Consider the following 17,631-nt stretch of genomic DNA (forward strand, 5'->3'; position numbering starts at 1 on the left):
GCATTGGCCAGTAGATGTTGCTAACATGTTTTTTTTTATTCTGTGTCTTTGTGTTTGGGTTCAGAATGAGGGCACTGTGGGTTTCGACACAAACAGATCCGTCTTGCTCTTCCTTTAAAATACTTCAGTTAGTCAATAAAATAGTGAAAGATTACTTATGCCACATCCATTATCCATCCGTCCCTCTCCTCTCTATTCCCACCTGTCATTGCATGGTTGTAGGGGCGAAGGGCTGGACTGTATAATTAGGCAAGAGGTGGGCCACACTAGTCAGGTCTCCAGTCCACCACAGGACAGCGCAGAGATAAACAGCCTCATATGCCCACTCTCACTTCTTAGAGAAATTTAAAGATAGATTAAATCTGCTTTTAATTTGGCTTGGACTTTTTGTGCCAGGTTTGTTTGTTCTCCATGGATCTGCTTCAAACTCCTGTCAGATAAGCGTTTCAAAAATATATTTGTCTCTTTTCTTTATTTCCTGAATGCAAACGTTTTACGGAGATACATTTCTGAAACATTCATTCAACTGTTTCATTCAGTAACAATGAATGAGCTCTTGCTTTTGTGAAACTCAAACACCAAGCACAGATATTTCATGCCAATACATTTTCTTCAGTAAATGGCAAATAGAAATACTACCTCAGATTAGCAAACATTGCTGATGTGTCACACATAGCCGCACCAAAGCCCAACAAGCATTTTTAAGCGTCTTTTACTGGATGTTAAAGGTATTTTGGTCTATTCTTCTTAAAACAATGTAAAATAAAGCATTATTCATACATTGTGCTTACATGTATGGTGCTGGGTCAACCCTGGTTGACTGTCAAACTATGTTGGGACTGCTCTTCTTCTCCCTCTGTGTCGGCAGTGATTGGCTTCAGGCCCCTTCCACGACCCCCTGTAGGAAACAACAGAAATAACAAATGGTTGAATGGATTATTTTGATTGATTTTTACAGTGTAGCTAATGGAGAAATGTTGTTGTACTGAAAGCAATGCTTTGTAGGAAAATTAAACACTGCATTGTTTTTGCATAGATCCAAATACTTTGAATCTAAAGAGACAGCAGCTTAGACCATATGTGTAATATGATGGGTTTGCATGATGAATTTATAATCCCCATTAGTTAAAGGAATGCTAAATGGGCAGCTTCCTGAGATAATATTGATACTGAAAGTGCTGAAAGCTGCTTGTCTGAGAACACCTGCTTCTTTGTGTTCGTGCAACAATAGCACACTGTCACTGCTCATCTTTTTTTGTCTCCAAATATGAAGCTAATCACTCATCACATTAGCTCTCTATTCCAAGGATCTGCTCAGGCAGAGAGTCACTGTCTGCAGCCTTCACAGTGTGGAGAATCTGACACATGTGAACCTAAAAGATTGAACCTTGACTTAAATGCATAACAGTGGTGGGGGGGGGCGGTTAATAAGAAGCAAGCTGAACAGTTACTTACTCTATAAAAATTTAATAGCATTCATATTATTTGTCATGGTCATCAGTCTTTTCTATTTGCTCCAAATTACTTCTGTTCAGTCAAAACTTCTTTCTTTTACTTCAAACAGAAGTCAGAAATCAGCACTTTCTGATTTGTACACACAAAAAGGAGTTTTTTATTAACACAAGCCCTACAGAAAACAACATTATTCAGCTGCATGCTTCATGGCTCCAGACTATAGTCTTTGCCAATTGTAATTATGATTTGCTTTGTACAAAGCACTCAAATGTTCTGGATGGGCAGTAAAGGCCTTTGCCTGATCAGCAAGAGTTGCTTGAAGGCCCTATAATGTTGGAAATCTTGTTTGTTCTCCCCTATTTGAAGGCTGCAAACATCTTCTTAGTGAAGTTTCCCTTCTAACAGACAAGTGTGTACGGTAGGTATATTTTGAAGTAAAGGCAGATTAGAAATACCACGGATACCAGATGTTTACATACACTGTCTAAAATAAGTGTTTTGTTAAGTCATACATAAAAACTGCCCAGACTACATTTTTTCTTCAATCCAAAGGATGAAATAGAATGAAAGTATTCAAGTCGATGTGAAAATCAGAACTAATACATTGGGAATTTCTTAGATGTCTTTTGTAGTTTTTCTCTTTAGATTTTTTGTGTGTGTGTGAATGCTGCAGTGGATTTTAAAGTTTCTTGAAACCTCAAGGCTGAAAAGAAAACACATCTTCCATATCAATTTTTGATGCAGGAAGAATACTGAATCATTTGCGGTACAAAAGCATTTGAATATCGTAGTCGTGACATTGCTTTCTTCCATTTCTCTCCACATCAGTCTCCTGCTTTCTTGTGCTGCTGTCCAGATGTTTTTCTTCAGTATCTGATTTGTCTTGTCACATTCATTTACATTCAGGTAATGAAGGATTTGACTTAGTGTAAAAAGTTTGTTTTCAGCAGGGCTGAACTGGCTGCCGTTTCACAGTCAGGCAGTGATTGACCAGAACGACACAAAGGGAGAGCAACATACATGAAGTAAAATGTCATTTTTTTCTCTCCTTATTCAAATAGCAAAAAGAAAAGAAAGGGGAAAAAAACAGTTGGTGGTGCAAAGCCTCAAGGACTTTAATGTTTTATTTAAAAAGAGTGTTACAGCCCAAAAAAAAAGTCTCGAAGGCAGTTAGACTGGCTTGACTCGCACAACTTTGAAGAAGTCAGTCATGAAAAAATAAAGATGCTCAGAGCAGTGTGTGGGCACTGAAACAAAAGTCAGTGTGTGTTCTGTCTAATGGGGGCAGAGTGACTTCTTCAATTAAGAGGGAGCGTGATTTTCTTGCACTTTAGTGCTGATACAGAATGAAAAATCATAAGGATGCCAAGCTCTGCTAAGAAAATACTCAAAACAGCTCAAAATGTTTTGAACATAGTAATGTTTTACTCAGTCAATATAATTCTAATGGGGCTGCTGACCTCAAATTCACACCAGATACTGGTAACAAACCCAAGCATTCAACACAAGAAAAGAAATATTAAATAATTTTAACATGAATGTGTAATAAAGTGAAATGATTCTTGGAATAGGTGTTGAAAAGTGGCATCAAAGAGGCATAGAAGATAGCTAAAATATAGTTTGCATTTAATTAGCAAACCTATATAATTGATGGTGTTTTGTATTATTTCTCACGGTGACCCCAAAAAAAGCATCTGACAATGACAGAAGGCCTTCCCAAGCTGATTTGCATACAAATGGCTTTGGCTAGATACATAAACCTTTGGAATATTCCAGTGAGCACCACTGGAGCCAATAAATATAAGTGGAAAGAAAAATAAATTCACTATAAGTCATCCAGAGCCACATAATCCTTGTAAATGTTTTGGGAAATTTATGAGAAGAATTGAAGTTCAGAGAGGACAGAAGATAAATATCTGAAGACAATATGTGTGAAAAACTGGGCAAGAATCACTCAAGGGCGACGCTAGTTCTCCTTCTAATACATTTTAGAAAGCATGTTCATTACTATACCTTCCCATTTTTATTTGGAACTTAATTGATGGGCTTATTTGTCTTAATGTCTTTGAATGTGTGGATTTCTTGTATTTCCTTTTCACACAGTACATTTTTGATATATTTGAAGCATTTATTTTGGTTGAAATTTCGACAATTATGGATGGGTTACAGTCAATGAGAGCCCCAACGTAATCAGAATATTGGATGAAAATACACTCTCTCTGATGAATGATGTAAAAAATAGAAAACCTATGTTCATAACATGGCCCACATAATCAAGGGCAAAACTTCTGCTTTCATAGTTATCCAGGAGACAGTTGACAAATGACACAAAACCACAAAGGGCTACGCTAATGAAGGTGGCAACTATTAATGGAAAGTTGAATGAAAGGGAAAAAATGATTGAAAAGTGCACAAAGCATGCAGGTTGGGTTGATAAATTTGTCTTTATACAGATAAAGACAAATTTGCATGTCATGCTAAATAAAGGCCCGAGAGTCTGGAGTGTAGAGGATGGAACGTTGTCACCTACTGGTGTTGGTCCACCGTGTTTCATCAAGTTCAAAGTTGGTGCAGCTGCTAGTGGGAGACTTGCCACCTGCTCATGATGCCCAAGGTACCTGTGTCTGCTTTAATTACCATGGTGGTACCACTGTGCTTTGGTAGACTTCAATCTGCTCTGATGTAAATCCCAGAGACCACAATGTAGGCGAGCTGAAAACAACCCGATTTTTCCCAACACCTCAGCAGAGGTCGACTGCCTCCATGCCTTATATTCACCAACCAGGCATTAAGTGCAAACACTCTGCAGTACATTTTGGGTTTGTTATTTTTCATTGAAACATTTCATTACATGTGTGATAAATGCATATGTTATATCTGAGTTTGACTTTTTGAATTACTGAAATAAATTAAGTTTTTCATTATCTAATTTTTGATGAAAATTTGGAGGAAAATTTTCATTTTTCATTTCCCCCTCGACAGTCCTCATCATAAAAGCACATCCTGCCATCTACCAAAACAGGAATAATATTCCTGGTACTATAGCGTTATTACAGTGTCAGCCTTGTGTGCACCTGCTACTATAACATCTAATTTATCAGCTTGGGGCCAGTGCGCGCGCATCGTACTGCCACGGACACACGGAGGCGCCAGAACACTTAAAGCATCGACCCTGTCTTGGTATTGACTTGTAGCTCCAATTTCAAACCAGACGTGAAACTCATTCAGATGCCTCCCTCTTTCTCCACTGCTCTGTCTCTCTCTAGAAGCTCGTTTTTAGCTGCATGTCATTCAGTCGTTCAGTCAGTCAGTCAGTGGCTCCGCTCCGCTGCGCCTGCGCCTGTCTCTCCAGCTCTCCAAAACCGAAACGCGCCACCGCTACCGCCGCCGCCGCCGCCACTGCGGGCATGACATACTACAAGCAGTACTGATAGTGGGTTTCCATCTCCCGGCTTTTGAGAGGATTTAACAAAAAAAAAAAAAAAAAAAAAAAAAAGGAGGGAGACGTGGAGACATAAAAGAAGAACAGAGGGAAGAGATACATTTCTGGCCGTGCCGTGCGTCGAGAGGAGTGGATGAGTCAATGGCTGGGGCACAGCCTGGAGTTCATGCGTTGCAGCTCAAACCAGTGTCCGTGCCGGAGTGCCTCCGAAAGGGCAGCAAATTTATGAAATGGGATGATGTAAGTAATGGATAGACAAACCAGCAGTATTTTTTTATATTTTTATTTCTAATTATGACGACATCTCTGCATAATTTCTATGCGCTTTATTTGCATGCACATGGTCCAATGTAGTATGTTACACAATCTATAAGCGACTCATGCAACAACACATCGAGTATGTATTTGCAGTGGGGACTGCAGTGACAGGGGCTCAGTGCTTTACCTTCATGCTTTAATCTAGGAATGCTGCAAGAATGCAGCACCCTGACATGCGCTTTGTTTACATCTTAATGCAGAGTATTTGTAGGAGTACACGCGAGTGAGTGCACGTGCCTTTTCCAAAGCTCGTGCGTCAATGAAATTGACATTTCACAGTTCATCTTACTTCTGCTTGTTCCCTTTATTTTTATGGGTTTATATGAACACCAGCACTGTAGTTGACATGAAAAGACTTAAGTTCAGTAAAATTTCAAACTGAATCACCTTTCTCAAGAAATAGATGAACACTCACCTCTACTAATCTTGCACTGACTTCAGACAAAGCTGCCACTCTTCAGATTAAGTTCAAGTTGCTGACATCAAAAGTAGAAATTGAAAGGGACTTTTGTTGTGATCCAGTTACAACCAATTTGAATAACTGTGCTTTTCTCTTCTTTCCTCAACCTGGGTGCAGGCCTGTGCACAGTGTGAGGATTTGCATGTGATTATTTATATTTGAAACATGTTTTTCCCTTTTTCCTGGAATATTTTTCCCTCTACTAACAACACCTGGAAATGAGCTTTAAGTGGTGGGGGTACTCTAATTATTAGTGAAAGAAATCTGAAATTTGTTTAATTCACAGTTCTTGTATACTTTATAGTGGCCTTAATAAATGATCTTTCTTTTAATTTATGGCCATCTTGAAATATAAATTCACAAGCCTTTTGGTGAAAATGCATGTTATTTTATTTGACTCCAGGTGAGCCAAGCACAGCACAGATGGATGAGGGTTGCAGAAGTGCGAATACAGTCAGTCCAGACGGCAGTGAGGAAATCGTGCACATTCGCAAACATTCCACTCTGTCAATCATCAGAGGACTTGTGAAACACTTTAATTTAATTGCCAAAGAGTGGTCATTCCATCAGCTTTGTCTTTGTTGTAAAACGGGGCGTCAAGTGTGAGTCGTTTCCTCAAACGGCCATGTTTGCAGTCTTTGGCACATGCAGCTGTATCTCCAGAGCCAAATGCCTGCCAGGCCTTTCCTGTGAAATACAGACATACCCTCAGATACTTTCTCTGGGTCATCTCCCATCCAGGTCCTTCCCATTTCCTTCCCGTGTCATTTCGTGGAAAGAATCACAGCGGAATAGGAAGCCCAATTAAGAGAGGGGAACTATAACGAATAGAAAGTGGAGAAGAATTATATTAAATTATTATTATTATTATTTTTATAACAGCTTTGGGTTTGGGGTTTTTTCCCCCCCACACGAAATTGTGTAGGTCACAAGAAACAAGATATGGATATGCCTCTTTCATTCATGCTTTCCTCTGATGTGGGTTTTACTTATCTATGCTTCTACTTTGCCGAAAATTAAATTTTGTGCTTCTCGCGAGGTGCACGAATGATGTAAAATTTGTTCATGGTGCAGAAATCACATACAATAATATTATATATGAACAGCAGCTATGATTTTATGGAAAAGCAGGCAGTATGAGAAACGGAGGTAAACTCCAGCACAAGACTGTTGGGGAAAGAAAGGACAATCTGATCGCCTCTAAATGTTTGCCGAAGTCCCACAGAAAGGCGGTTGCATATTATTTGTTTTTACTAAGTCAGTCAGACACTTTGCATTTCTATTGAACTGTTTCAGTCATTTCAAATTAAACTGTTGACTATAACAACTTTCAAAAAGCTGTCATCAGTTCAGACAAAAGCTGAAAGCTCAACATGATCAAATGGAGCGACTTTCCTGTGATAAATTCAGCCTTCCTGTTATCTGCTGGAAGTATTAGTCACACCATCCCATTGCCTGAATGAACTGAAGACATTTTGCAAAAAAAAAGTTTTATTTCAAAAAGCTTCTTTTATCTAGCAACTTTTAAACACCACACTTCCCTTAGTAAAGTCTTTCACATTTTAAAGCATTTTTGTCATCAGGACATGATACTGCTTTGATGCATTTACTAATCAGTAATCAATATCTGATTTGTCATTTGATCATGATTATCAATAAATGACAAATGCTAAAAACTAGTTGATTTCTAGGTACGTCTCTATTGATAAATGGAGGCTAAGGCAAAACCTACTTTGTCATTATGATTTGTGGAATATATATATATATATATATATACTACTGGATCTATAAAAAGGTTACTTTGGAATCATCCCCATTTTTTGTATGATGCACTCTGAAAGAGATCTTATCTGTCTGCACAAGGGAGCTTAAAATCCAGTGAAAGTAGCAGGATATGTCATTAGGAGACAGACCAGAAATGTGCAGAACTCAAATCTCCTCAGTAACATTCCCCCTTAGGTGAGCGCTAATGGCACAGATGCTTTGCTAAAAAAATAAAAAATAATAATAATGACAGTCTTTCTTGGCAGGGACCAGTGACCTCAGGGTGTGTACTTTTGTCATTCATTCTGCCCTTCGTTTGACAAAAATAAGACCACAGCTTGCTAAGGTTGTCCAGACAAATGACATTAATAAGAAAAAAAAAAAAGCTAAACTAAAAGCAGATGGGAAATGTTCATTCTTGGCTCACCAGAAACAATAGACATTTGTTGAAAACAAAAGGAACACACAAACAGTTGGTTTTTCTTAGAAAAATGAAACGCAATAATACAAACCACTGGAAGTTTCTGTGTGGGTTTTTTTTTTCTTTTCAGTCCCAAGAGAAAATCTTCACTTAGAGCCCATAATAGCTTAATGTGTTTGTTATGGTGGCTGTGGAGAGTTAAGACATTAAGAAGCTGGTGAAAATGACTGCTCTCACATCATTAGGTTGATTCCCAGAGCTCACAAACCATCCTTTATTCCTTCCACTAACATCAGAACCAATCCATCAAATGCCACATCCTGTCCCACTGCATAAATGCTTGAACTGGTTTAATGGAAATGCGAACGTTTTGACTAAAAGTTGTTGATCCACTTCATTACTAATTCATTTTCTAGGAATCACTGATGTGTTTATTGAGTGCGGGAAATTTTTATTTATCAGTAAAAGTGGAGTTGGAGTAACTTAAAGGCAGACAGTGACTTTTATGAAGATTTTATGTAATAGAGTACATGAGCATATCGGGAGAATGAAAATCTAAATAGTGATGGTTCTTTTATCCTGATGCCCCACAAAACATATATCCATATGAACAAGAAATATAAATTTGCACTTTCCTATTTATAATTTTCTTCCACAATTCACAATTTTCTGCTTCTCTGTATTTTTTTCTATCACCTGCAATTTCAAATTATTTGGGCTGGTGGATGTGACCCACCAACAAATGAAAGAAAAAGTATGAATAGGTTTGCATGCCCCTTACTAAGCACTAGCATAAAGCGGGGTGTTCTACTATCACCCCATGCAGGTTTTTCTCACTCAGTCAAGCCTACAAAGATTGTGCAATCATGTGTGCACAACCAAAACTGATACTTGCGAGTCTTTATTAGATTTCAAATGAATGTTGAGTTGCCATAGTGAGCATCCCTATAGCAAATGCTTCTCAGAACATGTCATTCATTCACTTTTCACTCAGTTCTTTTATTCCTGTATTCGCTTTCCCCTCTAACCTCTTCAGTGTCCACATGGATCTTAGTATTGCTCAGTCACGGAGTAAGTGTGTGATTTTTTTTTCTACGATGTTTTATTCTTTTGAAGCAATTTTATTTCAACACAATAAAATTATTTATTATTGTTCTCTGCACCACAGTACAGTTGGATCCGAGGTCTACAAGCTCCAAGTTGAATGGTTTCATGATATGTTGAACATTAAGTGCCATGGGGTCACACAAACAGATACAGTCTCGCCATTAGCTCTGCCTCCAAATGCTGTGTTAGGGACCTCATTAGTTGCCTCATGGAGACACTTTGAAGATTTTGTTGCTCCGTGCAGCAAATATGGTTTGATTTCCCTGATATCACAGATATGTCTGATTGAAGAGGGCAATATGCTGCTGTTCAGCTGAACTGCTGCCACAATGCGATGCTGGGGAAAAAAAGAAAAAGAAAAAAAAGGGCAAAGCCTCTTTCTTTTTATAGTGGCATCCAATATCTGACGTTGCCATGTGCGCCTCAGGGTCAAACTGTGTCTGTGAAACATGGGACCGTCTTTCTATAGAAGCTGTGGGAAAGCATTTCCCCTTTTGCAAGACGGGAAAATGGTAACATCAGCTTTAAAACAACCTGCAGCCATGAGTGCAGCCGCGGCAATTACACTCACACGCCAGTGAGCTGGTCATTTGTGGCAGTGCCTCGTCATGAATTGAAAAGTACCCTATAAGAAAAGGATTGTGCGTAAAGTGCAACATAAACAGAGGTTTTAATGTCATTTCAGACTCTGGAATGCAAGTGTTGTTGGGGGGGAGAAAAAGTATGCTTTGATGCTGACAGGAAAATTAACCGGTTTACCCCAGGGAATATTCCGTCATATGTACTTGCGTATAAGCCACAAGAGGGATGCAGTGTTACATGGTGACACGCTAATTGACTCCAGATGTCTTGTCTTTCTTACTACAGGATTCCACCACTGTGACCCCTGTGACTCTAACAGTTGACCCCAAAGGCTACTTCCTGTACTGGATTGACCAGAACAAGGTAAAAACACCAAGCTTTTAAGTCTGTCGAAGGGTTTTTAGTCTGAATCTTGAACTACATGCTTACAAAGCTGCAAGAAAACAACATTCTTCTATTAGGTTTATATAACATTTAGTTGTTGTTGCAGCAGCAGCGGCATAAACAGTTGTTTTCCGCATTTCTGTTGTGAAATGATCAAAACTTACAATTAGGTTGGAATCTTGTGTATTCTTTGTGTTATTGCTAGTCTGAAGGCTTTGTGTGTGCTTTGATGGATGCAAAGCAAGGACAAACTATCACAGGCATTTGTTACTATGTTAACAATCTGACTACAGGCAAAACTGCAAAATTGTGAAGAACATATTGTAGTTGTTGCAGTTGCTTTAAAAAAAAAATCAGACTCACAGGCTTAAATTTGAACAAGTGTCAAAGTTAGGAAGTAATATAAACATTTATCTGCAGGTTACAAAAATAAGATAGCTCTTTGTGCTTACAAACAATCTATAATGTAGTCTTGCATGATGCAGGTTAAATAATAGGTGGCTGTCATGAGATTCTCACAAAATGATAAAAAAAAAGGTAGACACGCCATATTTCTTTGACGTTATAAAACTTTCATCTGAAAAATGTAAACATCAGAGTATATTATGTTTTCATTGCTTTTCTTTAAACTATAAAGAAACAAATTCTCCTATTGCTAAACTATTTTTAACGTAATGATCATTGCTGTTTATCAAAACATTGCTGTTGTACAAAGCGTGTAATTCTTTTGAATTGCAGGCATAAGAAGACATATGGACAAACTACCATTTCAGTTAAGAAGGACGGTCTATACCTTTTCAGCATTTTGCTCTTTAAAGAGTAACAAGAAGTGGATAATAGCTCTTTAATCAGTTGGTCTAAGCTGCCTTAATAAGAGTGATCAATTGTGTTGTTTTTGTTTGTGTACGAGTGCCGGTGTTTTTTGCTATGGGAAGTCTTTACAAACAACTATATTTGTCTTTTAAGTGAGGAAAGAAAAGTGCAGGATTCTTCTTTCAGCCATCTGGCCGGTAGCGTGCAGCAACATGTGGGGGAGTGGCAAAAATGTGTTGCACTGTAATCCACACACTGGTCCTTTTTGCACTTTTTGTGGCCTTAAACCGTCACAACTGTATGAAAACAGCAGCATGAAACCATAATTTCAGAAACCTTTTTGTACCATGGTAGTGTGCTTCATTCTTTGAAACATTACCAAATCAAAAATCATGATCTGGTTGTAACAAGCAATAACTTCAGCTATTCCACTGTCCGGCCATTATGTTGAATGCAGTACTGAAAAGTGGACTGTGTGGTGGCCCTCTGTTGTCGTTGTGGCCTCATTAATCTATCTCGTCGGACACTTTTATTTGTTGGAGATCTGTTACAAACTCTTGGGCTATGTTTACTACAAACACAGGGTAACTTTATTGTGCTTACATTGAAAAAGAAACACACACACACACACACACACACACACACACACACACACACACACACACACAGATCCAGACTGAACTGCACTTTCTATCGTTATACCTTCCAGTTGCCTGCCATTTTGTGCTTGGCCAAATTGATCCGTTCCCACAAAGGAAGGTGTGGCTTAAGCAGTAAAAGAACTGTGTTGAAAAAACTGTTTCACCCGGAGTGCTTAACATGACACCTGTGAGAATACTCTGTTGTTTTGTGCCTTCAGTTATTACCGAAAGACACCAGGAGCAATGTTGTGAAATTACCTCTGTCTGATAATGCTAATGTTGATTATTAAGTTTATTTGCTAGGGACAGACACACATAGACAAACTGAACAGAACATCAGTCCCATGTCTGCGTCATAGTGCAATAGCAACAGCTAATTCGCAGCACTTGTCCCTCGATGGGCTTTTTAGCAGTACCTCTGATGTGACAAAGCACTTCCTCCTAGCTTACTTTGGTAAAAGTGGGCATAATTTGCACTACTTCCAGTTTGTTCTGTTTATTTGGATATGCAGTACAGCTGTTGAGCTCAGGGACTTTAGTGATTTGAACATAGATCTGCTTGTCCAACGCCTCCAAACAGCTTGATAGACATAATGTGTTCCTGTTCTATTTATGTGTAGAACTTTATCAGCAGTGTTAGTCTGGCGGAGACTAATTAATAGCAAGAATTGATTTGATGCTTTCCTAGATGAGCATATTTTACTGCTGTGATGGCAGAGCACAGACAGGAGTGCTGACCGAGACTTAACCTCGGCACACAAGGAGTCTTCCAACTCCTGCTTTGTAACAGGCTAAGGATGTGATTAAGTTGCCAGCCTAATGTAAATAATACACTGTCTGTGGAAAAAGAGGCAGTGTCTGCAGGGAAAGTGAACGGTTCTATTAAGCAATTAACAAGGGAAGAGAGCAAGTGAGAGATAAACTGTGAGTGTTACTCGCTAAGAAAATTGAGAGAGTCTGGGACAGGTTGGCATTAGTTCACTATTATTTCCTGTCCCTCCATTATGAGGCAGGGAGTTGGAATGATGAGGCTTTTGCATCAATGTGTCTGGATCTGCTTGTGTGTATTTATGGATGTGGATGTCTGCTCTGTCTCCCAGCACTGAGAACAATCCTGCAGCTCGCACATAATAACTCAAGCTGATACCAAGCAAAGCCTAGGCAAAACTCTATTAGGGCATAAAGAAAGGCATCCACTATCTTGCTTTGCGCCACTGTGTGTTTGTATGCATTTGTGAAGATGTCTTGTCCCGTGTGTTTTGCTAACATTTATTCATTATGGTATTAGACATCTGTGCAGCAGACCGATTTGAGCAAGCTGTAACGCTTTGTCCAGTTGTTACGGGTGTTTGTGGTGGCCTGCAGAGTAAAAGCATTCCTTGGATTCTTCAGAAGCAAAGCAGAACTGTACTCAGTGTGCCAACTGCGCTGACTTTTAAACTGTCATTACCGCTGATGGATTTAGGCATTTCCTGTACTTAATGTTTTACTGTGTATTGAACTTCTTGAAGCAGCACTCATTTAGGGCAACCAAAGTGGTTCCAGTGCTAAACCAAACCTGATGCTAGAGTGTGAAAAAAAAAAAAAAGTTTCCCACTGCTAGATAACCAGCTTGGTGCTAGACCATTTTGTCACTAAAAATCTTTCTTCTAGTGGTCATGACTTAATTAAATAGACAACGTAAGTAATGTAGGTACTATGCTTCACCCATTCTAACACTTAGAATATGGGCTGCTGCTATTACTTTTGTCATTTAGTTTGATTTGCAGTCATACGTGGGATCCTCAATCCTAGATTTGAGGACCTAGTCAGTGGTTTTGAAGGTTGTTTAAAATCTTGATTGGTAGATTAATACATCAATGCAAGTGAATGTTTGATGGTTACTTTTCTAAACCAGTACTAGAATCAGTTTGGCAGGAAAAAAAAGTCCCATTCCCAAACTACAGAGTTGTTTAAATATTTGAATACTTGTTCCGTCCTGTGAGAGAAAACCCCTTTTTAGTTAATTAATATATTAATGAAACATGGAATATTAGTAATGGACACTTGCCAGAACAAGGCTTTGTTGACCCTGTTAGAACAATTTAGCACATGGTTTTCTGATGTAACCACAAGATTTTAAACAAAAAAAAAAGAATAATATTTCTGTTACTATGGTCTCACAGTAATTGAGTCCTTCCATGATTAACAGGTGTGGCAATCTAAATGAGTTATTAATCTAAACTTTTCATTAAACAAAAACAAGAAAAAAAAACACAGCTCTGAAAACATGATTGTTTGCGGATTGATTTTAAATAATATATTATATAACTGTGTTGGTGCTGCAATTGTACCAGACGACAGCATCATACCTTCACCCACTTGCGCAAGAAAGGAACTTTAGATTCACTTTTCAGTTTTTATACAACATGTTCCTGATAATACTGATCGTGAAATAGATTTGCAATAGGTGTTAAATGTTTCTTCATTTTTGTTACGTCTTTTCCCGTCTCTGATCTTCAGCGTTTCTTTTTTTTCTCTCTAGTACTGTGGTATTCAAGTGTACTGTGGTAAATCCTGTCGAAGTGTAAAAACACACATTTATCCAGCCATTATGTGACTTTTCAGGGAACTGTAAAGGAAATGTATGTAACCTGTCAATGGCAGCAACTCACCACATGAGCTTAAAGAGCCTGGATCTAATGATAAGCTTAATTTGATTTTTCACGTCCCTCCCTTCGCTATTGGACTCTTGCCAAAGCAAAACCTCTGACAAAGCTGGTTCTGTTGCGGAGAATTCAAATGCAGCAGTCTGGTGTAGCTCCAAGGTGTTTCACTTTCTCTGCTTGGTAACAGGTGTAAACTGTTTAGAGGTGCTAGCTGTGTTGTTATGCTTCACACTGCTACATTCTCACTCAGGACACGGCTATGTAAATTATTGCTGTAATAAATTTCCCACGTTTGCATGTGTTTTGGTTCATAGTTCATCCGGACAGCTTCTTTCTAGTTTCTGCAGGTTCTCTTTCTTCTTTTGAAAGACTGGCTTCAGTAAACATTTTTCACAAATTCACAAGTGGAAAAAACAAATAGATGATGTCCCGTCACACATCAGGAATGTATTAACAGCATTGTGTGTAATCACAGATAATAGTTTTCTCAGTTATTAATAAAACTCATGATTTTTTTTTCCTCATAAAGAAGCCGTTTTAAGTTGGAAAACCAGGAACAGGAATATTTTGGGGGCCAGTGTTAAGAACTTAATAAAATACTTCCTCCCATGTTTTGGCCTTTCTGCTTCTGTGACTGAAAAAAAAAAGGTTTTTACCTAGAGAAGATAATAGATTGCATTTTTTTTTTTTACCTTCTCAGCCAGCACTATCCAGAAGTTGCTATTTTCTATGTTGGATGACATCTTGGCCAAATCCATTCATCTGGCCAAATATATTATCACCATATAAAATGTAAATGCGTGGTGTTCACAATATGTTGATGTGCCACAAATTGCATCAGCATTGTCTTTTGTGTCTTTGATGTTGCACACATTGCCATTGTGACGAGGATTTTAGTTTGATTTATTGTGCTGCTCTAAAAGGTGGATAAAGCATTCATCCAAAACCAGTGAAAATTTGCAAAGAACAAAATCCCCGCACTTTTATCTGCATTTGAAGCTGCATTCGATTTCTTTTATTGTTTTATTACTTTGTTGCAGTTACAGTCATGGTAACAAGAGGAAGTCTTTTCTTAGATATTCTGATTCAACTCAGATGACCACATTTATATGCACCATTTTTAAGATGGACACTTATATTTAGCTTAACACTTGACGGAGGCTGCTGTAAACCCGAAGTCCTCCACTTGTTTGGAATCATGCTGTGGTAATGTCAGGCACGAACAGGTGGCTGCACAGGTTAAAAATACACTCGGACGTCTAGTGGTTGTGGCTGCTTTTAGTGGGAGGAGCAATGGAGCAGTACAACACCGAGAGGTGGAGTGACTCAGTTAAATTAACACCCTTTTAGTTTAGTTGCCATGGTTGCCTTGTGACAGCATACACCTTGGAAATGTCACATTCTCTCTCTCGTCGCCCGCTCATATTCTGAGGAACATTGCCACTTGGAAACTGATATCATTGTTTCCGTCTACGTGTGTGTGTGTGTGTGTGTGTGTACGCGCGCGTGTATGCGACTGTGTATATCCCGCTAAGCAGGCTGTGGTTGTAACAAAAGGTTAAACACTTTCTCTCGGGAGATTTATGTTTCGGGAGTGTGCCAATTTCAGGACGTTCCCTTGACAAGCACTCGGCGTATGGCACTGAATGATGTTCAGAGGTGAAGCACAGGCCACCCCGGGCCAAAACCAGACTTACGCAGTTGGCAGCTGGTATGCGACGGCCGACTCTTGAATGAAGCTCCAATTGAGCTAATGCACAGCAAGAGTCCAGCCCTTTAATGCACACTTGAACAAAACCACACACCTTTTCCTCCCAGCTCTGTCATAGCAGAACTCACACGTCTGTTTTTTACCCACACAGCAATTTTCCGTGATTACAGAGGCTGCTGCTCCTCCACCTCCGTCAGCAACTATATGGGGTGGAGAGACAAGGTATAAATCTGCAGCCAATCGACTGAAAGTGAATTGCGGCCTCTGCCAAGTTATAGCTGGGCACACAAAGGCCATATTTCACCTGTATCAGTCGTGAGCGAAAGGGAGTGAGTGTGGATGAGAAATATTAGGGAAATGAATATGACAAAGCTCATGGATAAGAAACGTTATCATATTTCACATTTTGGTGACGTCGGTTAGTCTGACATTTTATTTTCAGAATGACTGGATCAGGTAGTTTAAAGCTACCAGGACTACATTTAAAACCTCCTCTGTCTTTTGTAGCTCAGTAATTAGTTACTAAAGCTTGTAGTTATATTATTTGAAATAACAGGCTGTGGTTGTTTTTTTCCTTGTTTGTGATGACATTATTATTTTGCTGTTGCGTAGTTGATATTAACCACACCCAAACATTAAGTAACAAGCTGTCCATCGAGTTGCTGTGTTTACAAACTGAGACAATACTTACACCCAATGCTGGATGAAAAGTATTCAATCTTGAACTTAAAAAAAAAAAAATAAGTGTAAGATTAAGATTTTATGTCTTGAAGTTTAGTGTTGGGTTTAGTTTTCTGAACAAAAACATTCTAAAAGAAAATGTCATTTAATGTCTTTGCAGTGAAGAGCTGTATATTTAGATAGCTCATCATATTGCTGGCTGTGATGAGTGAGAAGCCATTTTGAAAAATGCAGAATCAAAAGCAGGAAAACATTATCAAATGTTTTAGACCGAACACTTCCTGAGTGCCTCAAGCAAGCTTTGTTTGCATCACAACTTCTCCCTGGATGCAGATTAGGAGCTTTCTCCTCTATTGGGTTGTTGAACAATACATGCTCAAACAGGCAGCCACACAGAAACACTCTAGAGAAGGACGAGAGTTTGTTCGCAAAACCTTTTGCTGCAGCTGCATAAGGGAGTCTTTTTTCTGTGCCGTCTTAGAGTCCTTTGGCTGATTAAACGGTTCCCATTGCCAAAGTTGTTCAATGTGATTCCCAAAGCTTCAGCAGAGTCTGCCACGGTAACAGAAACAAAGGTGTTGCAGCAGTCAAGCAGCTCAGACTTGGCAGCAAAGAACAGCACCAACAGTAAGACACCGAATCCAAGTAACAACAGGAATCTGCTATCTCCCAACTTGAAATTACTGATATTGTTTTTGCCTCTAACATTTATGGAGTTTAGTGTTGATAATTAGGGATTTAAAAGGTGAGATGGAACAAAAAGAATATTTTGACTTTCATATTAGGCATTTCCATGTGGGGTCTGAATTGATCCAGAAATTCTCCATCACAATAACCTGTAGCTGTAAAGCACAAGCTGCAGGAGAAACCTTCCTTCTTGTCGTGCATAATAAAAATCAACCCTTTTCCAGACAAACAAAATTAGACTCCTAAAATTAAATCAGCCAAGCCATTTTACAGGTTTATTACATAAATAGATCATATTTCTGGATTAGAGGCCTGTTTGTTGTAAGACAACAGCTTGTGTTAGTCTAATCAGGCATAACGTATTTGGCTGCTTGTTTAAAAACGACAGAAGAATGAAGAGGTTGATTAATCCTCTCAATATCTCATGAGTCCAGGTATTTATAACATTTACACTGGCCTATTTTTCACCACTTATTCATGCATAATCTCTGGTATGTGGATTCATGTCAGCCATCTC

General features: G+C 38.8%; 1 protein-coding gene across 2 annotated transcripts in view; it reads left to right on the top strand.

Annotated features, from left to right (window-relative positions):
• The window catches only part of LOC103148043 (1-phosphatidylinositol 4,5-bisphosphate phosphodiesterase beta-1), a 178,230-nt gene that overhangs the window by 62,326 nt on the left and 98,273 nt on the right, over nt 1-17,631 (top strand). The window contains exons 1-2 of one of the 2 annotated variants that reach the window (XM_007566655.2): nt 4,650-5,137; nt 9,835-9,912. In XM_007566655.2, coding sequence (XP_007566717.1) covers nt 5,039-5,137; nt 9,835-9,912 — 177 coding nt within the window. In that variant the 5' untranslated portion in view covers nt 4,650-5,038. Of the gene's footprint in view, nt 1-4,649; nt 5,138-9,834; nt 9,913-17,631 lie in introns of those variants that run through there. The other variant, XM_007566656.2, reaches the window with a different exon arrangement.

The sequence above is a fragment of the Poecilia formosa genome, unplaced genomic scaffold (genome assembly GCF_000485575.1).
Source record: "Poecilia formosa unplaced genomic scaffold, Poecilia_formosa-5.1.2 Scaffold196, whole genome shotgun sequence".
In the NCBI taxonomy this organism is placed as follows: Eukaryota; Metazoa; Chordata; class Actinopteri; order Cyprinodontiformes; family Poeciliidae; genus Poecilia; species Poecilia formosa.